The sequence below is a fragment of the Rhopilema esculentum genome, chromosome 4 (genome assembly GCF_057945365.1).
Source record: "Rhopilema esculentum isolate cy_ngs chromosome 4, ASM5794536v1, whole genome shotgun sequence".
In the NCBI taxonomy this organism is placed as follows: domain Eukaryota; kingdom Metazoa; phylum Cnidaria; class Scyphozoa; order Rhizostomeae; family Rhizostomatidae; genus Rhopilema; species Rhopilema esculentum.
The window spans coordinates 2,539,535-2,567,413 of NC_142818.1; the positions used below are offsets into that span (position 1 = coordinate 2,539,535).

At 35.4% G+C, this 27,879-nt stretch overlaps 1 protein-coding gene across 1 annotated transcript; it reads right to left on the reverse strand.

Annotated features, from left to right (window-relative positions):
• LOC135691242 (centrosomal protein of 72 kDa) lies at nt 1-27,829 on the reverse strand. Its single transcript, XM_065209053.2, has 15 exons — nt 27,675-27,829; nt 25,757-25,884; nt 25,284-25,321; nt 24,689-24,752; nt 23,233-23,323; nt 20,438-20,499; nt 18,855-18,910; nt 18,412-18,467; nt 17,736-17,837; nt 16,804-17,297; nt 9,744-9,820; nt 9,007-9,262; nt 6,658-6,772; nt 5,756-5,882; nt 1-4,040 (listed from the first exon to the last, which is right to left on the reverse strand). The coding sequence occupies exons 1-15, from the start codon at nt 27,736-27,738 to the stop codon at nt 3,899-3,901; spliced, it is 1,872 nt and encodes a 623-aa protein (XP_065065125.2). The 5' UTR covers nt 27,739-27,829; the 3' UTR covers nt 1-3,898.
• Between the last annotated feature and the right edge of the window lie 50 nt (nt 27,830-27,879).

The window sequence follows — 27,879 nt, forward strand, 5'->3', positions numbered from 1 at the left end:
CAAGTTTATCCAACACAGCTTCCAGGGCTTTAAAGTAACGATTCGTGAGGTTTTAATGCATATTTGAATGATATGGAATGCATGAACGCAAAGATGCCGCCATGATCACTCCAAATACGTAGCTATTTCTATTGCCATCTTCCCCCAATATGCCGTGGTATCAAACAATATAATCCTCTCAAAATGTTCTATTTATGCAACATAAAAGGGGGTTTACTAACTCTCAAAAAACTGTCTACCTTCCTTCTTTTGTTTTAATGAATGGACAACAAGATTGAGCTTACTTTATAAAACAAAGACGACGATGAGCAATCTTAGACAAGATCACTGTGCAAAATCTCTGAATTAATAGCATTTGCTAGCAGTCCCTCCATGCTCTTAATAAATAGTAATCTTTAACGCCAAGGGACCGCTTGGTATTGCTTTGGGAATTAGTGGCAGATACAAGAGTGTTTTTCTAATATGCAAAAGTGTAAGTTTACATTAGTTTTTAAAACTCATAATAAGGGAGAAATCCCTATAGATCATCAGTATGTATCATGAATGCACCACTAGCAACCAATTTATTAATACAATATGCGGGCATCTCTTGAGCTGCATCAGCCTTACAATTAATGCACAAGGGTCAAGGGCTGCAACATTGTCAATACTGGGGGGGGGGGGGGGTCGTTATTCGTTCGTTGACCATCAAGTCCAGCTAACATTGGTCTGTCTTAGAAATAGACCGATCTCATTATTACGTCACAAGTTTTGCCACACGCTATGCATTCTGGTAGTAATTAATAGGTTAACAAATCTTGAACAAACAAAGTAACATTTTGATAACAAGCTCAAATAATCATCAATATGACAACAAACATATACAGATAAGAGTTAAAAAGGATAAATCTTTTTGATAAAATACCAAACTTCGATATAGTAAACCTGAACCTTAGAATTATATATTTATATGATATAATCATTCTAGCAATTATGTCAATTATAGCAATCTGTCAGATCGGTACCATCATGTCTAGAAACGAACGCTTAATCAACGTACCAGATTTGGTACGTTTTGCCATGCCAGAATTCACGCATCTATATGAAGAAAACAAGTAGAGACTTTGAAAAAATAGACTTACGTAAGCTCCAGACTCATGACCAGCTACCAATTTATGCAGAAATCTCAGAAAAAATTCTTGGAACAGAGTGGCCCTTCAATTAAGCTACTATAAATCTGGGGAAGGAAATAGGAGCAGCACGTAGCGTTATACCAGGGTTTTAAAGCCATCCTGACTCAGATAATTCATTCCATTTTAATAACTTGACATCATTATGCCTTGAACTTCCGTGTTTGCACCTTAAGAGGGCTTCCAGTATGACTGGGGCAACTATACAATAGCCAGCCTGGATTGGCAACACTTTGAGTTAGGCTCTTCAAACATAATCAATAGAACAAATCTGGTCTGGAAGCCTTTGTTCGTGTTTATTGCAATCATGTGGCCTAAGTAAGGGAATGCGTGTTGAGTTTTGATTGTTTCTCGAGAATGTTGGTAATTTTACAATCTATTCTGTGCTGATATTATGAAAATGGCAAGCTCATAATGTGCAGTTCAGGGCTGTAGGCATTTTAGTCATCACTCTTACTCGGGATAAACGGTATAAAAAGAAATACACGACTGTAAACAATTATTTATGCGTCAAATTGAATCTGAAGATGTTATTGTTTGTGAGAACATCGGCGTGGGGAAAAATGGGCTGGGATAGTTGCAGCTCCCCTTATCAGACAAAATTTGTCACATTTCGGGCTCCATTCGGACAGTTCTATCTCAATGAAGAAACGATTTTCGGGGAGATCCATGCTTGGCCCCCCAAAACTTTTACATCCGCTACGCCAATGTGCAAGAACCATTACCAGAGATAATAAATTATTTGGCTTAATAAATTAAGAAAGAGTCAACGAAGAGGACAGAACAAAAATATATTCAACGAAGAGGCATTTAGTCGAAAATTTGATAGATGAAAAAGCAATAGATCAATCAGTTTCAACTTTTTTGCACCCACATTTAATCAGCTATCAGCTGTTTTCGGGTTGAGAAATGGTTTTTTGAAAGTAAGTATTTCAATCGCGAAGCCAGACTTTGAAACGGAGAATATCTTTGTCTCTGACCCGTGTAAATGAGCGACTTTGTCAAAAGCCAAAATATCATTGCTTTTGAAACACATTGGTCGCCTAAGTGAGCTGGGCTTAACGAAACTGTCTGCATCTGCCATTGCGAGGTTAGAGAATGTTTCATCTTGCTCTTTTACTTAGGTCACGTGATTAGAATAAAAATCTAGATGAGAACAAAAGAACAGAACAATAGCCTTCCAGACCAGAGTTTTTTTCTATTGATTATGCTTCAAACAACTGCTCGCTAATTTTTGTTTACGTGTACAACAATATAGGATATATGAATTTTACATCATTATTACAGCTGGATTGTTCAAACGTTAGAAAAGCCTGGCATTCGAAACAGCACAAGAAATTTAAAAGGAAATTGAAGGACAACTGTCTTTAGAAGTGACACACTTCAAAACATAAAGAAATGTAATGTCACAGTTTAATGAAACAGCCTGATTAAATGCTCACAGAACCAACATTTCATTACCGTATCTCCTCTAATGAACGCCACCCTCTATTGAACCCGGCACCTTCAGCCAACAATTTGTGAAAAACACAGCTCTCTGATAAATGAATGCCCTCTTTTAAACGCCGCCTTCTATTTAACGCCGCATTCAAAAGTCGGAGTGCGTTCTGTAGAGGAAATACGGTAAGTGTAGTGCATTTTGCTTGCTTACGTAAGTAAAGGAATTACCCAGACTCTAACTCTCAGAAGGTCATAGTTCCCTTGTACTAGCAATATTGGACGGTTTTAGATGCAAAAAGTTTTTAAGATTAGTGATAGTTCTCATTAATAGCGGAAGTTCATGTCAAGCAGTATTGATCTGTGGGAGGCTTAGGTTTAAGAATTTTATAGAAGGGGCAGCAGGTTTGTGAAAACCAAGTCGAAACAGGTGGAAAGTTGCATAAGCTCAACCCTCTTCAAAATGTCGAAAATAACATAAGCAAGGCTCTTGTTATATAATATTTGGTCGAGAGTTTCAGCGCTACAGTGTACATAAGTGGGTACAACCAATGCAAGGTAGTAGAAAAATGTCTCAAGTTAACAGCCCCAGGCTAATATTGACAAACAAAGTATGGGATCATCCAGATTAGTTTGGCCAAGGCTCTGAGAAAGTCTTTGCACAGGTTTAGTCAAAGATGGATAGTAACTCTGGCCTGGCCTTAATTTGCCATAAAAGAGCGAATGTGTAAAACACGGAAATACACGCCATATACTGTAATTTGAAGAAGGTGGACGAATTTGACGCATCCATGATTTGTTCAGGAAAAAATGATTTCGCGACGATTGAGGTGTTTCTAATGGATAGGCAACCTTTTCTCAAAACAAAGCATTTTTGCACGTTGGAAAGATTAATGGAAAGTGAGCTTTTAATCAGAAGATCGTTGCTATAAATCTCTCAATCACTACGGCAGTTTTAAACTGTTTTGTCAATCAATATTATTGGAAAAAATAGCCAGCAAGCGCTAAAATACAAGTTTCACCTAGGTTTGTAGCGTGGGGATGCTGGGGTTCGGCCTGGGCTAGTTCACCCAGGGTTGAGCCTGGGTGAGTTCTCGTGATACCTCTGTTATAAAATCTAAAATAGGCTTTTGGTGTGCCTTGCGGCAATTACGAAAATTCTAAGATACAACGTATAATAACTATGGTTTTCTGTAAGATATATTACAATTAAAAATAGAAAACCAAATATACAACAGAAAATCGCAGTACGATTAGGGACAAATTACAAGGCATACTGCCAGAAATCCGAGTTACTTAACTGATCTTGGCAACCAATCAGCTGTTTTCTTTAGCTGCTCATAACTCCAGTGCAACTGCTGAACTTCTTGCTGGTGTCTCTGTCTTGTCTCGTCCAACTCTTGGAGAAGATGGTCATTTGTCACGACTAGAGACCTGAAATAAGACATTTTGGGCGTCGTTAAATGGGATCAACTATTAAGAAGATTTCAGCTTAAGCAGATATCGATTGACCTAATAAATGCACGTGACTAAGTCAGTCCGATGGCCATTAGTAATATCTGTTGACTTTGCATTAGTATGATATTTAATGACTTCGACACTGTAAGGATTATAAGTTGGTCCTTTATGTACACGTGAATTAATGAATCAGAACACACTGGGTCTTCTAAACCCGTCTAGCAAACACACAAAGAAGACTTTCAGGTCATGCATTCGTTTGGAGAAGCTTTCGAATGTGCAATTCCACGAAGATCTGTGTCAAAGGAAGTCCATTCAGATCTGATCTCTTGCAAACACCAGAGAGACAAAAAGTTTAATTACTAAATAGATTCAAAACTCAATTTACAATTGGGCTTGAATTGTCATCTCTCAGGGATGTTGAATACGTCATAGAACAGCATAGAGCTCGAGGCGAGCTAATGTAAACCGAGCTGCATACCATAAACCATTTTTCTACTCGGCAGCTCGCTCGATTATTATCTATACACTGGCAACCCTTCAAATCAGCTGTCGATAACGTCGATACACTAGTGCCACATTAGCCGGTCATATGCCAGCAAATTTTGCCTACCTGGGAAAATGCCGATGTGACCGATTCTATAGGTTGGCGTTAACATAGTTTTTTCTATTGACTATATTGCTAAAGAGTTGGTTTATTCCTGGATACCAAAACATCGGTATAGATGAAAATATTTCTAGACGAGTTAGTGATAAAAAAGCAGTGAAAGAAGACACAAGTTCAAAATATCATTTCAACAATCTTTGATGCCTGTCATCTGGACCATAATCAGACTCTCTTTTCATTGGGACCATGGTATTTGTCTTTCATTGCCATTTCTAAGTTCCTAATGTCAAGAGATTTACCATACTTGTTCAAGTCTTTTTCGCAAGCTTATTTACGTTAAGTCTCTTTGAGCCTCCAGAAGATCTGAGGTTGAAGCTTTCAAAAAGATCTGGCACTGAAACCCTTGAGAAGATCCAGTACTAAAACCCTCTAGAAGACCTATCACTGAAACCAACGAAAAGATCTGGCACGGAAACCCTAATAGAGATTTGAATTTAAAACCTTTGAGAAGATTCAGCATTAAAACCCTCCAGAAGATCCAGCACTGAAACCCTTCAGAAGATTTGGTACTGAAAATATCTGGAAGCTTTGGCACTGAATCTTCAAGAAGATCCGGTACCGGAACACTCAGGAAGATCTGGTTCTGAAACCCTAACGATAATCTGATACTGAAACACGCGAGAAGATACAGCAATGGAACAAACGAGAAGGTCTGATGATACTGAAAACCTCAAGAAGATCTGGTACTGAAACATTCGAAAAGATGTTGTACAGAAACCCATAAGATGACCCAGTACTTGAACACACGAGCAGATCTGATACTGGATCCTTTGAAAAGATCTGATACTTGAACTCTGGCACCGAAGCCCGCAAGATACACTCTAATTTACGCCATAGTGAAGCATTATACAAAGGCGTTAGGTAGCTGTTCTTTGAAGGTAGCTTCTGCAAGGTTATAACCGTTGGAAAGCATTTCAGAACAATATCTATTTGCGTCTGTTATCTTGCGTTATCTGTAGATGAAGGTTGTAGGGTATAAACAAGAATAAGTAACAAATAACACGAATGATATTTATAGACTTGCCTGTGGCTTTCTTGTAGCATTGAAGTGAGTTCTTGCAGTTGAGACAGCGTTGTTGTCTGCTGTTCACACTGCTGGGTAAGTGTTCTGTTTTCTCTTTCGAGAGCATCTTTAACACGCCGCAGTTCGCCTAGGGAAAGCAATTCAATTTGCTTGAGAAGCATTCAAAAGATTTTACTTATAAACCACCATGATTCATATGTCCACCATATTGTGCAAATCAAAATATTATCTGCTTGGCAGCCTGAAACCTGTCAAGGTACATACCTTGACAGGCAAATACTTGTCAAGACAGATTATGCTTTTCATGAGGCATTTTGGCTCCTAAACAGCCTTTCAGTATTTTCCTTGCACTCTGAATCAAAATAATGTTTTGCAGAGCTGATTGTCTTTTATGTTTCCTTTCTCAACATTGGGTTTCGCTTCACGCTTATAGTGACTTATGGACTCATAGTTATTCTAGGACCTATTGTTGGCTTGGCTATAGCGAAGTTGTGTCCTCACACATTCTCTGTGTTACCTGTTTTGTCCTTGTAATCAGGTTGTAGTCTTATAATATTGTAGCATTGTAGTAATTCAGTATTTGAATCATTTTTAATATTGTAGAGTCTATTATTTGTATCTTGAAATTGAAGAAACGTAGTTTTTGACATTGTTTATAAAATAAAATGTCTTAAGACACTATTAATCATAACGGTGACAAATTTTCCATCGAAGAAAGCAGAGAGACAAAAAACACAAACCGGGGTCAGTCGTTGACAAAGTGAGGCAGAGCCATTGCCAAGGGATTATTTATCATAATTTAGAAAATCGCAGGAAAACAAAAGTCATTTCCCTTGGAAATTGTCGACACAGGTTTGTTTGAAGTGGTACTAGCCAAATATGATGCTTAACGAAATTCTTACCAATTTCAAATTTGGTCCTTTCCATATTTTTTCTTTCGGCATCAACATCGTAAGTTCTTGCTTTCAACTCTTTGTTCTCTGCTTGAACCTCTTCTATGCGGACTTGAAGACGTCTCTATAAAGGAATTGAAGAAAATACAACGGTGTTGGATAATGCATTAAACCATAAAGAATAACATAACTGGCAGAGATAAGGTATCTGGGCAGAGGGCCCAAACAGTACCCTTGACGTACACCAGATTTCACAAAGAGTAAGGCTTACAAATTGCACTAGATGTACAAAGTACGCGAAGGCTTTAATTTAAAGACTTTCGAGACTGTACTCAGATTCCTCCTCAAAGTCGTTAAATATTTGTGAAAATAGATGCAGCATATAGTGAAAATGATATCAGTAAAACAAGGCGGTTCTGGTCAAGGATTATTCAATGTTTATGAAACTCTTGCCATTTTCTGATTTAAGGAAGTAGAAAGATCAAAACGAAAATATAGGTTTTAAGGTATTCATTGCAATGTGTCTTACGAAGCCCGGAAAATAAATGAAAATTTGAAGGATCTTCATAATTTATGCCTAAAAACAGATTAGCGAGAATAGGAGGCGGGTCTTATCAGTCATGAAAAAATTTCCTTACTTTGGAACCAACTACATCAATAGTTTTTTGTGAAAAGCAGGGTATTTTTTACGGATTTTTCAGTAGTGGGGCATTATTCAAAAGGGGCCATGCTTACGACAAAAGATTGAACAGTGCTTCAAATTGCAGTATGATTTCGTTTTCTCTAAAAATTCCAGATATTGTTGCAACAGCTAAATGGGATGTTTCACGCGTATTTCTTGAAGACATCTTTTTTGTTAATATTTGCTCTTACTAAGGACATAGCTGAGGGATGAACAATGTAGCTTAGAATGAGGAATTGTAATCTTGGTGCTTGGTATTCATAACATAATGATCATGCTGTTTCGATGCCGAGTTATTGTAGGATTGAGTCTTAGGTTTTAAGATTTTACTCGAACTACTATAATTTCTTTATAAGTTTCTTTAAAAAGTTCTTAGAGATTGTTTAGAAACCAATTAGAAACTTTTGTTTATGAAATGTTTCAGATCAGGAACCAAACTAGAAAGATACTCTATTAAAAAGTTTTCAGTGAAGAATCCGGATGTCCATGAGAAATTTTTTAACAAAGTTTCCAGGAAGGTTAAAAATGGCTGTTTCTAGAAGCCTGGCTACAATGATATTATTCTCTGTTTAGTTGTGAACAGTTTAGCCGATAGGGTTTGGAGACCCTGTGGCCCTCCCACTCTCTTTGCTCATTTCGTATGGCACCTAAATTTTACCTGAAGTTTTAAAAAGTGGAGGGGGCATATTATCTCTATGTCCCCAATCCCTACTTCTATGAGGCAGGACGACAGAACTATTCAGGAATTAGACAAAGTTGACAAATCCATTATTAAAACAAAATAAGTATTACGTTGGTCATATATATTGCAAGTGTAAGTGCGCCCGGGCCCCATTTCACCAAAACACCTCATTGATATATTTACCAGCACATCTGCATTATGCTCGTTCTTTTGAAAGGGCCCCACAATGGCCTAGGCCTTTGAAGGTAAAGGAAGCATTTGGTCGTCAGTGGTGGGGGAAGTCAGAGCCCCCACCAATGCGTAGGTCAAAAAACGCTCTGGTAGAAAGTTATCCGAAATGTAAATTGGAAATTTTCTTGAAAAAACAGAAGCCTTGATTTGGAATTACTACAACATAAACAAATTTCCAATGCACCTTAAAATGATTTAATAGGTTCAAACAATGAATACCATATTAGGTCAGTGTTCCTAGATTTCGAATCGAAACATCTAAATATTTTTCAAAAAGGTGTTTTATGTATTGGTAAACATTTTTGGGAATAATAATTGAGCTCCAAATAATAGAAAAAAATGTAGTAAGTGTCAGTCTTCAAGAGGCATTGAATCCAGAAAAAATTATCAGGAGAAAGAATTTAATACAAAGAAAACTGACATAGTTTAGACATTGGAAAGATAAAGCGAGGGAAACGATGGAAAATTGCCATTGATGAAAATCTTATATAAAAAGTCGAGTTTCGAGATTGATGCACTCGTCAGGCAACTTGAACATACTTCGTTACATTAACATTATAATATTTAGTCATTAAACCACTGAGATATCGTCAATGTTAAGTATCAGGTGATATTTATTCAGGCTAATGGGTGTATACAGTGCAGTACAGATCCAAGCAGAAGTCATGCTTGATGACATTCATTATAGAGTCGAGCAGCGGTGAAACAAAATTCGCTGCTATCTGGCATTCATTCGTTTAAGAATAAATCAAGTACAACTTACGAGATCTTGATCTGCCAATTCAATAGTACGCTGGATTTCTTCTTCGTTGTGTAGCCTCTTTTTGAAACGCTCATTCTCTGCCACTTTTTGGCTCAGTTGGCTGCGAAGGTCTTCTATCTCACTGTCACGCTTTGAAATGTCTGCGTGTACGTTGTTGTTAGCATCCCCGTTGTCTCTTAGATGCTTAGTTATCAATTTAATAGCAGTGGCTTGAAATTTGGTATCGGTTTGCAAAGACCCAGAACCATTCCAATACCTGTGAAATTATAACAGAGAGTACAGTTTGGACAATACAAGAGAAGATGTAGAATAGCATGACGATGTAAATCCAGAAGATGCAGTTTGATTAAATGAAGACTGTTCGGAGCTTTGCAACAAGGGTATTACAAATATTTGAAAATATCAGATCAGCTAGATTTTGCAAAGGTTTTTTACTCGTGGTAGTATCTGTTATAATCTCAGTTCTCTGACCAGAAGGCTCATATGCTGGGGCAAAGTACTGGGCGCTGTTTTGTTTGTTCAACAAATATAGAAATGATGAACATTCGATTAACCATTATTTTGGATTTTCTGGATTTTCTGAATAGTTTTTTATAAATTTGCATGTATACGAGAAAGACCATTTTGAAGGTGTTTCCAAGTTTTAGGCAGCAGAGAGATAGAGATAGAGGGGGAAAAGATTTTAGTAAAAACTTTTTAGGGTTTTCTCTTAGCTATAACCAAATTTAATAGCTTACTTGTCGACCAACAGCAAAATGTTTTGTAAGAAATCTTGTCTTCCTCCACGGGAAACTTCTTCTTGTGAAAGTGCGGCCTGCAAATTTAAAGAAAATAAATCATAGAAAAAATGTTTAAAAAACCAAATACTTCATCAAAAGCTAAGCTAAGAATGAATTTCTTACGACCAGATTCATTCTAGTTTTTGACCTTAAATCAATTTTTTAGCAGTCTGTAAAAACAAGAAAGTCAGTGATGAACTGCTTTTAAGCTGAAAACGCATGGGCTTTCAGTATTAAGCTTTTGTAGAATTCTACAACCACTATATTCTCATTCATGACTGAGACACTTTTAGAATCGCAATTCAATAATGAACTCATTTTGATAATGAACTTACAAATTTATGAATTATTAATTGCGGTGTTTTACTAATAAAACTCATTCATTCACAGAAATGAAAGGCTGCTGCTGAGGCCTGTTTTAAAAATTTCGCTTTGCACATATAGGTTAAAATCAAAAAGTGCTCTTACAAATTTATTGCATTTTTGAATGATCCTTTTATAAAGAAACTAATAGTTACAAATTAACATTTAAAATAAGACGTTGTAAAATATTCTCAAAAATAAAGGAAAATGAAAATACCAGATTCATGGTCAAACAAATTGTCCCATAACATTTTGGAAAATCGAAATTATATCCCTAATTTCGTTCATTTTCTCTCATCTCTTTAATCTTTGACTATTTGGCATTGTTGTGGATTTTGCTCCTTGTGGACATTGTCTTTAAAATGTTCAAAAATATCCCTAAAAATCATAGAGTCCTGTCGCCATGAGCTGGTGCACTAGTCGAATCTTGTTTTTTGAACCTCTCGTATTAAAGTTGGATAAAGAGGCGATAACAATTTAGGTTTGCCAAAAATACGCGCGAAAACGATTTGCTGACGCCATTTCAATATTTTTTTCTTCCTCGCGTTGTTTGGTTTACAGGCGATAATTTTTGCAAATATTTTGAAGTTTGGCTGCAGAATTTGAAAAGTGAGTTCCGCTTCATTTTTGACTGTATTTTCCGGCAGGGTAAAATATCATAAATCAAATTGCAATACTTCTGCAGCCCTGTTAAACATTGAACATTAAGAATTTGAAAAAACTTGTATTTTATTCAATATAGGCTACCTTGAAAAAAGGGACTTTTTTCAGACCACTTTTTACTTTCCACACGTCGCTATAGTGGAACGCCTCGGGAAATCCACCCCGGGTCGTCTGTAAGGGCGTCAGCGCACGGGCAGAAAAAATCTAGAGGGGCTGCTCGACAAAAGTTCCATTGTTTACAAAAAAATTTGCCGGACTAAGAGAAGACTATTACCTGGTTGGGGTTGGTTTTAAACAAAATTCAAACGTTGGGGGCTAAAGCCCCCCTCCCCAGCCCAATGGCTTGTATCCCCTCTAACGATCCCCTTTTACAGGTTTAGAGTATTAGAAAACCAGAACTATATGTTATTATTTTACAAAATAGTGCTGTTCTATGCTGTTAATCAAATGATTGCAAATAAACAAATTCTTACACCCCAGTCTTTGTAGCGGTGCTGGCGCACTTGATTTTGGCGGTGCATTTCTTTCACACAGTGTTCTACTTGTTAATGTTTGTTGTACGGAAAGCAAATTGGATAAATCAAAGAATGATTCAAAACATCGTTTTGAGGATACATCAAGGTGTCTTTTAATAGTGAGTATATTTTTTATAAACTTTTGTTCAAACAAGATAACACCTATTTGCAAATAATGCACCAATTCATGGCGACAGGACTTTAGATGTAGACGCTCCACTGGATTTTTTGACGTTGATATAATAATAACAACAACAACAACAAACATTAGGTAGGAACAGCAAAAACGATGAAACAATCCAACATAAATGAAAGATTATTTCAAAACAAAAATACAAAAACAAAAATTAATTGCAAATACTAGAAAAATAAATAAACGAAAGTAACGCAATACAAAATCATAATGAAACAAATAGACAAGCTTTAATGAGCAAAGAGCAAAAGAGAAGTAATTGGAATTTTAGCAATGGACTGCAACCCTCACGAAAGAGGAAGATCCTTAGTATCATCAAAAATTTTCACTCAAAGTAGGGCTGACTTTGAAGAGAAGATATTTTCTGGCCTTCCAACAACCTCTTCGATGTACGGGCAGGCTTCTCATGAATTTAAACATCAATTAAGTTCAGAATTACGTTTCAAAACTATAGCTCTGACTAAAATGATTATTAGAACTAAAACCAAGAAGCTTTGTGATACGCCATCAAACAGGAAAAATGAATTTGACAGTGTAGGAAAGACTACACGACAACAAACATCGAACAACAATTTAAGTTGCTAGGATGACTCTGTGGTTTCTGACATAACCAAACCTTCACAAAAAGTGAGGGGTGTCACAAGCTTTCTTTAATGCTAGTCAAATTAATAGAAATCCGGGGTAAAGTCACATCGAGAAGAAGGTCCGGGACACTGCTCGTTGGTATAACTTCTCAGTGTTCTGAAATCTACCTTAGGGTGTTAGGTAGTACGTTATATCCGAAAGTACGTAATAACCGAGTACGTTATAACATGATTCTACTGTAATAGTAAATTGAACATTTTTTCGTAACTTCATTTGTTGTTTCTGCACGGGAATATGAACCTAGGTTTTATCATAACACATTTTGCTGCAGAATATTAAATGTCCAATCCTTGCTTCAAAAACAATGTAAAAGGTTTCCATTCAGATGCACAATAGAATGCTTAAACTATTGCCGTCTTCTTTTCTGAAACTTTGATTATCAAACGTTATTTCCATTCCTTTTTAGTTCTGAGAAAGTAAATTACAATATGAATATTACAAGGCTATACCCAATTATATAGCTTCCCTGTGGCGACTTCATCAAAATTTAACCAATCAAAACAAATTGCTACATTCAGCAGGTCGTTATCTTTGGCGAGGGGCATTTCACTCTTGCAAATAGCGTACGAGATTTTCCCTGAAACAAAAGGATTTCCGGAGATTTTCATATAAAACTATTGGATTTTCACACATAGTGTACGAGATTTTCTTGGAGTGATTTTCCCCTCGATCTTTGGTATGGGTGAAGCAACAGAACATAAAATATGTACAGCTTTTTTAAAGAAATGTCGCAATAATACTACAGGTGAAGAGCATTACAGGTGTAGGTAAGGGTGCAATAAAGAGAAGCATTGTAATGTACGGTCGATTTCAAAATACATTATATTGTGATGTACTGCAGAGACCACGGAGCATATTACAGATTGAGGGGGCAAAAACGTTTTGGGGAGTGGAATAAACATGCTAAAAACCAAGAGCAAGGCAATTTTTGGTACGTTTTAAGTACATTTTGGACGGTGTAAGTACATTTTGTACGGTTTTAAGTACATTATTTACATTTTAAATAATTATTGGCAGGGCTAAAGCCCCCTCAGCCCCCCCCCCCGCTTTCGCGGTCTTTGGTGTACGGTGTATGGTCACAGAATGTAATATCGCCGTTACATCGATTTCGAAATAATATTCCATTAGGTACACATGGCAATCAATTACTTTGATTTAAACACAGTCAAGAGAAAGAAGACTATGATCATATGGATGGCTCCTACCAATAGATATACATACTTATAAAAATAAAAATAATGATCTCAGCGCAATAAAACCATGATCAATACCTAGATTGCAATAAAAAAATTTGCTTACATTAGTTGGAGATATGAGCCGTATATTTTTAGCTCTCTCCACTTGTAAAGCGCTTTATGTCCGAACCGTGTTTCGCAATTAATAAACGTGACACAAAGGCATCGCAGGCCGACCTATGTATATATGTATAAAAAATGCGACTCACCCACAGATCAAAAACCCAGTGTGCACCAAAGCGTACAGCGACGACCGTTTTAGAATCATTGGGCAAGCAAGGTCATCTGTTGTTTTAGGAGTTTTGGAATCTGTTCACATCAAAACAAAGGACCCCGACATATGTAGACAGAAAATAGTTCCTCTTTTGGGCTCTTCAACTGTGTGAGAAGCTAACGGTCGCCGATTGCTCAAGAACAAGGGAGCAATTAATTAAACTTCTCACGTTACTTTCGATCCACATTGCATACCTCCTGTAAAGCAGACCGAGGGGTATTTCACTCTTGCAAATAGCGTACAAGATTTTCCTTGAAACAAAAGGATTTCCGGGGATTTTCGGATAAAACAATAGGATTTTCATAAAAAGTGTACAAGATTTTCTTGGAGTGATTTTCTTGGAGTGATTTTGCCCTCGAAGCAGACTAAGTTCTTTGTTGTAGTTGTTGCTTCTTTTTCCTTGTTTGTTTTGGCTAAATTTACATAAATGTTAATAGTTGTCGCTTAATCGTGTTCGTACTGTTACTTGTTGTTGCTGTTAATTAATTAATTTTTCTTTTTTCCGTAAAAAGCTCTAATTTGTCATAGGTCTTATGGTCTGGTTTTTACGGTGTGCCGATCCACACCTTGATACATCTTTTATGCTTACTTTGGTCATTATCAGATATTCTGAAGCGTGTCGGAAGAAAAATACTAGAGTATGCCGTTTTTCTGCTATTTATTGTTGTCTTTAAATTTTGCAGTTCTACAGGCTTTTTGCTTTATATCGATTTTGTTTTATATCGACACGTAATGATATGCAACGAAGCTGCGAAGCAATGTTTCGAGGATTAAGAAAAGGCAATGGGTGATTAATTTCTTACCCGTTTAAAGGCCCTGGGAGAAATCAAGACAATGCTTCGGGAAATTAGGAAAAATGTACAGAAAACTAAATAGAAGTAGACCTATGAACACGGTATCATTGCGACTTAATATGCCATTCTAATATTGCGATCTAATATCCTAAGCTATTATAGCGACATAACATTCCAAGCTATAATTGGGATTTAATACTCCATGCTATTATTGTGAACTAATATTCTATGCTAATATTCCAGCCTAATATTTCATGCTTATATTGCAACTGGATGAATATTACATGCTATTATGCTGACTTAATAGCTATGCTAACGAGAATCTTAAAAATGTGGCGCAAGCGATGTTTTGCAGAATGGTAGGGCTAGAAGATTCTCTTCAGCAACGGACAACTGTGCTTCGTTTTCACCTGCTTGAAGAGCTGCAAATTGCATAATACATTTCGAAATTTGAAATACTCGAGTAACTCTGCCGTGTCTATTCTAGACAGCTTAAAGCGACAGTGTGAAGCGCACAGTCAAAATGAATTGTGTTAAAAACTGTTTTCTCCGTAGCTTCGAATAACATTTTAAATGAGGAACACACTTTTGGGTGTCGGTTAGGCCAAGATCAAAAAACCGATTGTGGAAAAACAGTTCTTATACCATAATTAGACATAACCTAGAATAATGAGTTAAAGCGTGAGTGGGCGCGAATTGTCACTAAAATACAGAAGCAATTAATAGAAAAGTTGGCTCATCGGAAAAAAAAGTATTTCAAAATGATTAGCCGCTACTTGTATTAAATGAAAGAGTAGAGTTCATCTTCAAGGTCATCCTTTGCGGGGGTAGGCAAGCGCAGTCGTGGCTTTAAAAACTTATTCAGTCATAATGGTTTATAGCAATAACTCGGTATATTAGAAGACTTGGAATAATTAATAGTCTTTCCTCCAGCCAAATATAGCAACTGGAGAGAAGACGACCTTTTCAAAGACACACTATTGTAAACAATGATAATCTGTTCTACCCAGCTATTAAAAGGCTCCGGTTAAATTTAAAAAAATTAAATCTCTTCTTTGCCTTAGCTTTGTCTGTAATATCGTTCTGATAATTCAATGTCCCAGTGCTGGGTATAATTCAAGTTGTCTAGAAAACAAGACGATAAGCAAAAAAATCAAAGAAACACAATATGATTTCAATATTGTCAAACTGTTGATTTTTAGCAGTTTGATGCTAGCCAGAATGCAGAGTGAATTGAACAAATTCAGATTGAAATGAGGATTTCGCCATAAATCATTTGTCCAAAATTCATGCCACATCATTCATTGGTTGAAAGACAGGTGAAAGAGATAAGCAAAGAAGATGAAGAAAAAAGGACGATAATAGTAGATAAGAGAACGAAAAGAAGACAGAAAAAAAGTAAAGTTTAAATACAAAGATGATGAGAATGAAAGAGACAAGGACAAAAAACAAGACGAATAACAGAGAAAGAAACAAGCAAATACGAGAAAATCAAAAACATGAAAGGGCGAAAAGGAAAGAAAAAGGTACCGCATAAGAAGAGCATAAAACGTTTATGAAAGTTTTTTAATATGCGATTTGAGGAGAAAAATCGAACTCATTTGGCTTTGGGAATCCTAATAGTAACTATTGACATTAGCCATGGAACGTTGTCTATCAATTATGGGTAATCACTGGCATATGAAATAAGTTATTTTTCAACAAGTTATTATACGAAGAAGATAAACAAAACTTGACGTATTATTTTGGAGAATATAAATGAAATACTGGTAAATATAAATGAAATAAAACGGCCATTTGGCAGGAAAGGTCGTTATTTCATTTAGGATTTTTGTAATCTTGTTACATCTGGACGAAGGATCCTGACTCGAGTAGACAGAAAAAGATATTTTTCTCTTATAGGCTCTTCAATTAAGTGAGAGGTTAGCGGTCGCTGATTGGTCAAAACAAGATAACCAATCAAACGCGTCTTTCTTTCTTTCATTTTGTTTTCGATCCACACCTGAATGTAAATTTTATGCTCACTTTTGGACATTATTCGACGTTTATACTCAGTGTCAGACGGAAAGTATTTCAATATGCTATGTTTATTCTATTTCGCTACATCTTAAAATAAAATTAGATAAATGAAAAATATACAAAAAATTCAATCAGATAAGACTCAGATCACGGTAAATTAATTCATGGCGATCACAAAATCCTCAAACTCCTGACTCGCACTTAGAGTATCAGTAATGTAATTACATACTAAAGACAATAGGCCAAATTGACGATAGGTCAGCTATGTCAAACTTTCGATCCAATTTGACGTAGCCTACTCAATTTCAGTGCCTTACCTTAGGAGATTGGAGAGAACCATGACTCAATTCTTCTGCTGCAAAATCTTTGCTGCTTACATACGACTCTTTGCTATCATTCTCCTTACGACTTTTACGGTTGCTGTCAGTTCCCCGCACTGCTTCTCTTTTCCTTTCTTCATAGAACGGACTATGATACTCACGAGAGTGCAAAACGCCTCTCTCCGGTTTTATCACGGAATTGCTCGATGAATCTCTCCTCCCATAGCCTAATTGGCCAGTATCGGTACCATCTTCATGTGCCAATTCAGAAAAGCTCGATTTGCCCGGCACAGAACCTCGTGGATGGGCTGTAAAGTGTCCAGCAGATACGAATGGTTGGTGATCAAACTGTACATCGTGTGTAGCATATTCATTTCGGGCCTTGCTGTCTGAAACCTGCCTTCGCTGGAACTGCGTCGCTGCCAGCTCCTCCTCAGAACTATGTTTTCTTGCATACTTTTCTGCATGTGGTGATGGTAGCCGCCTTAGTTCTGTTTGGAAGTAAATAAGAACAAAAAACCGTAATAGCAAAACCAGGCAATATTAAACTTCTTATGGATTTAAAAAGAAGATGAAATCGATTGCAAATGAGCAAAATAGCAACACGATAATTACAAAGAAAAGCTTGATCTATACTATGCACATTTAAGATAAACCAAAACAGCAAAATGACAAGAAAAAACATCTTTCAGCCTATTTATTCATAATAGCTCGGTGAAGTGATAATGACATAATCATAAGAAAGGCTTAAATATACCGGATTCGAAGTAGGTGTTAACAGTCATCATATTCTTCTAGGTAGATAATGTAATGTTGATAAAAGACGAGACAAGACAGGGAAAATTGTATGAGCATCCCGGCTCTACGAAGAATCATCTTAAACAAAAATTCATCTTTGCAACATAGAATTGCAAAAAACTTAGTATTACCTGGAACCGCATACGTTTCTGCATGATACTTGCTTTTTGCCTTCTTGCTCAAGTCTGCTTGTGACATGAGGTCGATTAAGGCTACATCATCATCGTCTAGAACTGATCCAGGGCACAAGAAAAAAGCCGGATTCAAAAGCTTTTCACAATATGAAACTTTAATGAAGAGAAGGCGGCAAAAAGCAAGTAGTCAGTCAAAAGAGTGAAAAGTAAAGGGCTAATAGAGCTCTGTAATTTGAAGTGCTCTAAAGAAGTTACAATTTTAATGAAAATAAAGCAGGTAGGAGGGTACGGGATGCACTAAAACAATTAGTAGAATAACAAGAGCAATGAGAATGCAGCTAATATGAATGCAGCAGTTATCTTATTGTTTAAACAATACAAAAAATACACATATGCATATTATAAAGGTGATTTTAAAATGCTTTTTTAACTTTGGGAGCTAACAAAACCATGCACAAAATATAAGTAGCTGCAAAAAAGATGTGGGAAAATTAAACATTTGCTTAAGAGAAGTTGATAACGGGGAGTTTTTCTTTATAAGACTTAGGATTTAAACTTTTGCAACATGCTGGAGTGAACAGTAAGTGGGGAACCTGTCAGTATTTTCTTCATTATATCCATTTTGGATATAATTATTATATTCATATTTAGGATTTATACTCATATAAATTACCTGATGGTCTTGAACCTAGAGACTGGACGAGATCGGCTCGAGAATGCCTTTGCGCTCTAGAACATATAATGAAAAAAGCTGTTCATTGAAAAAATATCCTTATTCTAAATTAACTGTAGACATCTGCTTATCCAGGAATGATGTAAGAAGTATCAAATATACATTTGTTAAATACACTGAAAGTTGAATATAACTTTCCTCTATACCAAGGAATGGGTACAAAAAGGGCTGTGGACCTAGCCTTGGGCCTAATCATTACCTCGAGGAGGAATATGCTGCTTCATGTAAGAAGATATAAATGGTTTATGGAAATGTGTTATGAAAGAAAGGTTAGTAATGTAAAGGAAAACCAACTTAATGAAATGAAAATAAACCCAAAGGCCAATTTCCTAAGATCTTCACAACTCCAAATACAGCAAACAGTGAATATCTATTTAACTTACTTGGTTGATCCCTGTTTTTGCCTCGATACTGGAGGTGATTCTTCAAATTGTGCAGCCTGAAATGTAATCATTATAACTGCTTCTCGTCTCTCATCTTTCTAATTTTTTTTTTAAAATACCAAGGAGTACCAAGGAATAAAAATGCTCTCTCTCTCTCTGTAATGTTTTCATAATAAAGTTTCCACGTGTTTCAGGATTTTCGCAGGACTGAAGAGTTCTTAATAATAATAATAATAATAATAATAAGACCATATTTATACAGGTAAACTTGTTCAGCAAAAATGAGTTTGCTGCTATCAATCAAGGACCTGTGAAACTAATGTACCTACGATATAAATGTTACAACAATATAGTTTAAAAAGTTTTTACAATAATCAAATATTGAGAAAAAGTTAAAAATCAAAGTCCTTGCAGCAACTCTTGAACTTCAGTATAGATGTTTCACTTTGTATTTTGCTAGGGACTTGATGGCGTTATGAAAAAAACTACATTCAGAATCTTTAAACTCGTACCAAATAACCTTTGTACCTAAGAAAGAGCCTCATAAAATACTTTTGAATGTCCCAATTCAGCTAAATATGTTAGGAATTGGCTGGCATGTGGTCACATGAGAACAGGCTCTTTTTCATCAAATTATTTCAATTTGGTTTCTTTTCATAACTTTATTAACCAACCCAAAATAACAGCAATCGGCTAGCAAATCTTTCATTGGCGAAATTCGACCAAATTCTTGACATATTTGACTGATTTTGCATTAATAAAGGTATTTTATGGTGCATTTTTAGATCAATAGTCAAAAGCCTGAAAGTCTAAAAATATATATTTCAATGACGTAATACTTAAGAACTCTAATGGGAAACAAAGAATGGGATGCTAGAGGAAGTTTGTAGAACGCGAACTCGATGTTGGTTATATTGACAAGCAATCAAGTTTTCTACCTTCTTTATCATATTCTACACATGGGATGGGTAATATAAGGTTTACCATTCCGAGAACGCAAACAGCTTCTTTTTTCATGCTAATTTACCATCCTTTAGTGTGTGAAAAAATCAACATCGAAACACTAAATTGTGCAAAAATTTTGTTCATGGCAATAAATTTTATCGAGATGACATGCAAAATTTGAAAAAATATTTTGATATTGAGAAACTAATCGGCCTAACAAATGCTAGGGGATATACAACATGAGCCAAGTTTAAGCTGTCGTATATCATTGAAGCCAAGTGTGCTTTGAGGCATGGAACAGAGGGGAGGGGGGGGGGGGGTGGTGGTGTGATGGATATAAATTGCAACTCCGAGTTTCAAGTTTCAACGAAACCATTGAACATAAAGCAAAACAAACATTCAGGAATATACGAAATTTTTTATACTGTGGCTAATGTTATGAGACAGCAAGCAAATGGTGCACCAAGAACATTCAATGAAAATAATAACAACAAGAGAACAAGCTCTAATAGCTGTGGTTTTTTTAAAAGTTTGTTTTGTTTTACAATATCTAATAGCCTACTGTTTGTTTTGGTAGCTGAGACAGGCTAGAAAAGTGCCTTTGATTATCTTTAGGTAGAATTACATGAGTAACAAACCTGGTCAGTGTCAAAATGTGATAAGGCAGCTTTTCTTTCGCTGTCTCGGACAGATCGATCATCTACAAAGAAAACAAACTTTTACTACCCGACAAATCGACTGCGGTCGAAGAAAAAATAATAGCCTTTTTGGTAAAGCATCATAAGCTATATAAGAAAAAGAAAAAAATATGGCCTCGTGAGACATACGACAGCAAAGCTACAGCTATTGCCAAAACCCCTCGTTTCTGATACCTCAGTCTACCAATATGGAGCAAACAAAAAGAAGCATAAAATATCAATAGACTAATTATCACATTAAAGCAGTAGAAAATTTTAAAAACAAAAAAAAATAAATATCAGGGCCATTCCTACAGTGAGGCGTAGTGGGTGCTTGATCAGCAAAGTTTCAGACTTGGGACCTGGCACCCCCTTGGGGACAATAGCTAGCAATGGCCCTAATAAACATGATATAAAACTTGATATAAAAAACAATACTTTCAGCTTTTAAAATTCAACCATTTAACTCACGAGGCTAACTAATTGAATATGATGGAAAAAATAGACAGTATGAATTAAGTACATTTCATAGAAGTTTATAAAAGTAAGTATACAAAAAAGTTAAAGAAATTTAAAAAAAAGAAATCCAATGAATTCAAACTTATCTACAAAAAAGTTTGTAAATCAAAGGCGCAAATGTCAAATAAAATGTCATGAATAATCAAATGATACAAAACAATTCCAAGAAGAAAAAATGGGTATGTGAACCAGAAACTGATTGTCTATCAAAAGAGTGATTACTTAATTCGTGAATGATTATTTAATTCGTGAAAACGCAAATAAATGCTTAACGAAATGAGAAGAATAAATAAAAAAAATTCTAAAAAAATCAACCAAAATATAAGTTAAAGCAAGGGAAAAATAAAACGCAAAAGAGCAAATGAAAGGAAAATAAAAAAAACAGTAATACAAAGCTATCAAAGATTTTGGAAGGTAAGAATAAACAAAAAGACTACTGCAAAAATCTACAACAGGAAAAGGCAATTCAGAAAGTATTACATGTCGTGTATTAAGTTCTGTAAATAATATGCTGTGTTTTGATTCAATGCAAAAATTTCAAAGAAAAAGTAAAACGAAGTAAAAGGTAATACAAAGAAAGGTAGAAAATAAACAAGAAAGAGTTGCATTCTTCTGCCAAATATGCATGCCAAAAGAATCATGGTTAAAGAAAATGGAGATTAAATGAAGATTTCGAAAAGATAGGCAAGAAAAATGAAGCCAAGAGAAGAAAGCATTGAGAAGTCTTAAGTAAAAATATATAGCAAAGAAAAGTACATAAATTGTGTAACAATTGTAGCAAATAACAAGTAACAAAGAAGGGAATTAAAAACAAGAGTACAGAAATCCAAGTGATCTGCTATCAGAGAAGTATGTGTTTATACATGGCCGAGAGAAAATGGAGGCCCTGGGGCAAACTTGAAACTGAAAGATAAACTTTCGGAAAATTTATGCAGCCATTTTCTCACTCCGGTTTGGATAATCCGATTAACCTCGTGTCGTACATGTCGAGGAGTTTTTTTGACTGCATCGATGAATCACAGGTCGCCTTGGGTCAGGGAACGCTCTCCTAAAAATATGACATTTAGCAAAAAATGATACTTATCCAGATTCTTCATGTCTGCCCAGATTTTGTTACGTTTCGTTATTTCTATTCTTCAAATGGAAATTATTACTTCATAAGCCCCCTCCTAGACTTCGAAGCCCTATGGCGATTTGCCCCCTCCTACCCCCACCTCTTGGCGGCTCTCAGTGTGTAGATAATGTAGGTAAAAGTCATATTGCAAATATTCCTCGTGTTCCTCACCTTAGGAATCATGAATTCAAAAATGCTTAAATATGTATATAAAACTTATATAAAAAATCAGTCTAAATAATGATAAACTATTGATAAAGAATAAAACAATTAGAAAAAATTTGATTAGAGAAAGAAAAACTCAAGGCAAGATATGAATTCTAAACTGCTCTGAATTAGAATTCAAAAATTGACAGAGAAAGGATGAGGATCAAAAATATACGAATCTCATAAACAAACATTTGATTTTAATTCATCCAAACCTTTACAGGCAAACAAACATTTTAAAGAAATAGATAATAATAAAGCAATTCAAACAACGAAAAAAATTAAAGCAAGAAACTGGCATACAAGAAAACATACAAATTTTACCATTTCTTTAGAAAAAAAGTTGAAAAAACGATGAAAAATATTGTAGAAAGCAAAAAACCTACACAAAAAAGATTCAGAAAATATGTTCATATTGACATGCAGTGCCAATTTAAAAGCAACCGTAAGGGTATATAAGCAGTTGAAAATAAACGAAATAAAATAGGAGAAAATCTTCAATAGCTAATGTAATTGATTTTAGGACTCAAATTCAATGCAAAATAGAGATACAAGCGATTAATGTATTACAGATGTTTGCAGGTCGATAAGAGATCATGTTATGTGCTGTTTATCAAAGATTGTCAATTTTAATAGTCATGAGGTCCATGTCCCCGCAAAAAATATATCAATATTGATAAAGAAAATATGTTGCAAAACTCTGCCCTCCCTTCCATAGAGAGACACCGTAATGTATGGCATTTATGTTTCAAAAAACTTGATTGGAAGGAAGGAGTTCTATTCTACAGAATCAAAGAATTTCGTGCTCTATATTATATGCAATAGAGCGAAACACAACTTTTTTATAAGCCATGAACAATGTAAAACATTTGCATTACGTGAAGACTTGAATCTTCACGAATGAAAATAAGCATACCTAGGACTTTGAGTGTTGGTAGCATGTGAATGACAAACAGTCGGTAATCTGGTTCATTCTTTGTTACTGGGTTCAATCGAATGTCAATTTCCTGTTCAAAAAGAAAAGTTATAAATAATAAAGACATAAGTCTATTTTTCTCTCCTGAATACCTTCCAATAATTAACTGATATCAAAATTAAGCTAAAAACTATTCTTCATGCCAATATGATCCAGTAATTACAAATCTCTTTGAACCTCTTTAACAGCAGAGACTCCGATCGATACCACAGCGGTGATCTCAACGACCTTCTCACTCCTCTTCATCAGAAAGACCATATTTATCCAATGATCCTTCCCAAATGTTTCTACTTTTTCTAAAAAGCCTTCCTCCATTACATTTCATCCTCCACTTAATCAGACGGATCGTCTTCCTTTCTTGTTTCATTTATTTGCCTTGTATTTTTAATTTATTGGCCATGTTTTCCTTTCTTGTATATTTATTTGCCACGTATTCTCAATTTATTTTCTGGTGGTGAAATGTTTTTGCAAATCATATCTTATTGTTCTTCTTTGACATAATATAAATACAGTTATATATAAGTACTTTGTTGACCTTATATAAAATTGCATCTGTTTATTATTGGTTTTCTTTAAATTTTCGAATGCTTAAAAGAAGTGAATCAGAAAAACAAGCGTTGTAAACGCTTTAAAGCATGCAAAAGCAGTAGCCACAAGAGCAGATTGTGTACATGCAAGAAACCTTAAGTATAAAATTTTTCAAAAATCGTACCAAAGAAAATCTCTTGTACCGACAGGAAATCGTTACTAGCCATCATCAAGTCATTAAAGAGTTTCTTCAAGTATACTTTTCCTCCACTGCAAAACCACCGATTTCTCTGATCAAGCCTCAAAAAGCTTTTTAACCCACATGTTTCTTGTGCCTCCCTTTTTTATGTCAACGTCGAGAGGGCCTTGCATATCTCTTGTTGTTCATAACAGAGCTATGTTGTGACTCAGATGAAGCGCTGAGATATGTATCAACAGCAAAGGAGTGGATACTGGTATGATCAGAGGAAAGCAGGTCGTTGCTTAAAAGAGAGATTAAAACTAGACTGGGGCTTGTAGCAAACAAGCGGAAATATACCGAGAGAGTAGGGAAGTTGAAAAGATTTCATTGGAGAAGGGCAAGCTCAAAGGCACAAGTCATTAGAACGATTGATGACACACGATTAGGAGCATTTAATTTTGAGGCATAAACAAGTAGAGGAAGTGAAAGAGAGTTGTAACGACAATAATGCCATCAAGACTAGAGAGGAAAGAAAAAACAGATGAAAAGCAATTGGTCTTCACATAAGCAGTGTTGGATTTCAAACATTCCAGCCCCCCTTAGAGTGTCAAAAGAAAATAAAGCAACATATATTGTCAGTATTCAGAGCTAACCAAGGACTACAAATCAAGATGAAACATAGCTTACCTTTAAATTGTGATTGTGCCTCAGCTTATACAGTTCTTTCAAACTGGTAATATTATTATAATACCTGATCAAGAAAGTCAAGTAAAACATCTAGCAACAATGATGACTAAATAAAGGAGCTCAGACACGTGGTTTTCTATGAAGAGACAAAAAGAATGTTTGGTTTCTGAGCTGCAATTGACTTCTAAAGGACAGTAGAACACTTAGCTAATAAACACTAGCTAGCTAATAAATGTCATTAGTTTGTAGTTATATGCTTTGGAAAGAATGGTAGAGCACATAAAATCGGCATTGCTTCAAGTATTCTTCAAGTATTCAAAAGAACCAAGTCTGTTCACAAGAACTAGTCATGCTTTGGTGTCTAGAATGAGAGGGTTTGCAGTGTCTGCTTCAAAGTTCGTGTTTAATGTAATCATCACCTGGGACAACAGCTTAGAAGCATATATAGGTCACTATTTGCTTGAAAATCATGGTTTGTCTCTTTGGAAGTTAAGGTAACTATAAAATATTGTTTTAGAAAAATTTACAAGGTTGTGTTTCTGTTAAATGTGAGAAAAATTATTAAAAAAATCAAGAATTATGATAAGAAGGATACAGATTTAGTGTTTCCAACAGATTCAAATGATCAATACCCTGTAGAAAAAAGACAATGTTATTCTAGAAAAAACATAGCATTTTAAGCTTTAAAACAAACAGGTATCTTAACAATTTTTGAAAGTATAAAAAAGATGGTAAATAAAATAATTGCAACAACAAAGGATGTTAACTGGGAAACTGGTTGCATTTCATGAACACATAGAATCTGTCACAAATACAAGGCTCATTTTGAGCATAATCTTAGAAATTATTTTAATCAAAAAGGTTCCTTGTATATTTCATCAACAAAAGTCTTTCATGCACATAGTATTGAATATAAGAATGAACTTATTATATATATTACAATAAAACATATTATTCTTTGGTAGCAGGTAAGAATTCAAGAGTTGCTTAAAATATGAGACATCCTTTGATGATAATAAATATAGCAATAAAGGGAAAATATAGGAAATTTTTTGTGTTACAGCTTACATCCAGCACAGAAATATCATTCCGTGAAAGATCCAGGAACTTCAGCCTTGTGAAACCTCTAAGTGAATTTCCAATATGAGAAACTTTTTCATGATAGGAACCAGGCAATGACAAGGACTTGACATCATCTATAAAAATATAATGTTAGTCATCACTGATATTGAATAAAAGCCCAAATTTAATATGCACACTTAGTGAGCAAAAATATTTATCAAACAGGTTTAACAAAAGAGCTATGAGCAAATAATCTTTTCATGGCTACTGCCCCAAAAGCCCCGTTAATTCATCATCAATTGATTCATTTATTCCATACCCAGATCTTCAAATCTCCATCCTCACTATTGCTTGGGTCATTGTTTCTAAGTAGTAGCGATTCAATTCAATTTCTGACCAGGAAACAAACAAGTGGGTTGCTAAACTGCAGTCTAGCCCATATTTCTTTAGCGTACCACCCATCAAATTTGCTGGGCAGGAAATTTTCAGCTAGTTCATTGATGGCAGTCAATGTGTTAAAAATGCTAGAAGCACTTTATGGCAATAGCCCAGTGTATTATAGAGCATGATGATTGCACACCCAAGATGAAGAAATGGCAAGGCTGGAGGCACACCTGAAAACTAGATCAAGTTGATAATGCTGGTGTACCTGGCATTTTTTTATGATTGTGTGCACTCTACCATCAACATCTTGTCAAAATCAGCATTACATTGCATTAAACTAGCCACCAACACAACACTGAATCATTATGACTTTTCTTCTTATCATTATTATTTTTAATTTCTGACTTAATACTTCTTAAAAAATCACACGTTTATCCTTCTCAAAATTTGCATTCAGGAAATAATCTATACATATGAACGGATATTTCCATAACGGGACAATTTGGATCATACTCATATGGGGATAATTTGGATCATACTTTGGATCATAATTTGGAAATGCTTGTATGCACTGCACACAAGGTTGCCAAGTCTCACAGTTTGGCCGTGAGACTCACGAATATTCACCTCTTTTCACAGTCTCATGATGGGAGTTACTTTTCTCATGGATTTCTTCCTGGGCCTCATACTTCTTTTAATTCAGATCAAACGCCTCAGTGCTTGCTGAACACATTCCATTCCACTACATTGTTTGTGACAATCACTTGCCCAGACCTGATGCGCGAATGATTGTCAAATGCGTTATTGTATCAGTATTATCAGCATCATACATAATTATTGTTTGTTGCTTCGATTGTTTATTCTTACGTTTAAAAGCCTGTTCTCTTTGTTTTTCTGGAATGTTTTCAATGTGAAATATACAAATGTTTAGGCACTCTGAATGGTTTAATCTTAAGCCATTCGACCACTTCAGATTTACTAAAATTCGGAATTCTTCTGCCTCTAACTCTGGACCCCAGTTCCATTGTTCACTAGCTGCGCTCATGAAATCTCACAGGTATTATTTTCCAAAACTTGGCACAACATGAATCATGAATGCATATTTATGATAAATAATGTGTTGGAGACTCTTAAGGATGCAACTAAAAGATTAATGCGATATTCAAGATGAAAATATCAAATTTTCCACACAAGCATTGAACAAAGAGACATTATACCCTTGTTGGCGTACGCCCCAAAGAATTGAAATGAAAATGAATCTGGAGTTGGACAATCGAAAGTCACCTGCTTCTTGAAAATATTTAGTTTCATTTCAAAAGGAATAAACTTTGGAAACGTAGCTTTTGCATTGATATTTCAACTTGGAATATATGAAGAAAATCAATCAAACAGTGTAAACAAAACAAAACAGGTCTTGCTTCGCGCTTAAACGCTCAATGGTCGATCCACACACTTCTTGCATTAGAATGGAATTCATTTGAAACCATGTGGTTAGCTGTATGCTTAAAAACATTAAATTTTCAAGTTAATCAGAACTTACCAAGATTTTCATGCTTTAAATTAACTTTATCGCAGATCCACTTCTCTGTGATTGTGACCGCCATTTTCAAAATTTGAACGCGGGAAAACTTTCCGTTGCAGAATGGTAACGAGGCCGTGGAATTGAGATCGTTGCTGGGTAACCGATGAAAGTAGACAAAATTGTTGCAGAATTTGTTTCAAATTTCTATTGAGCCATAAAATTC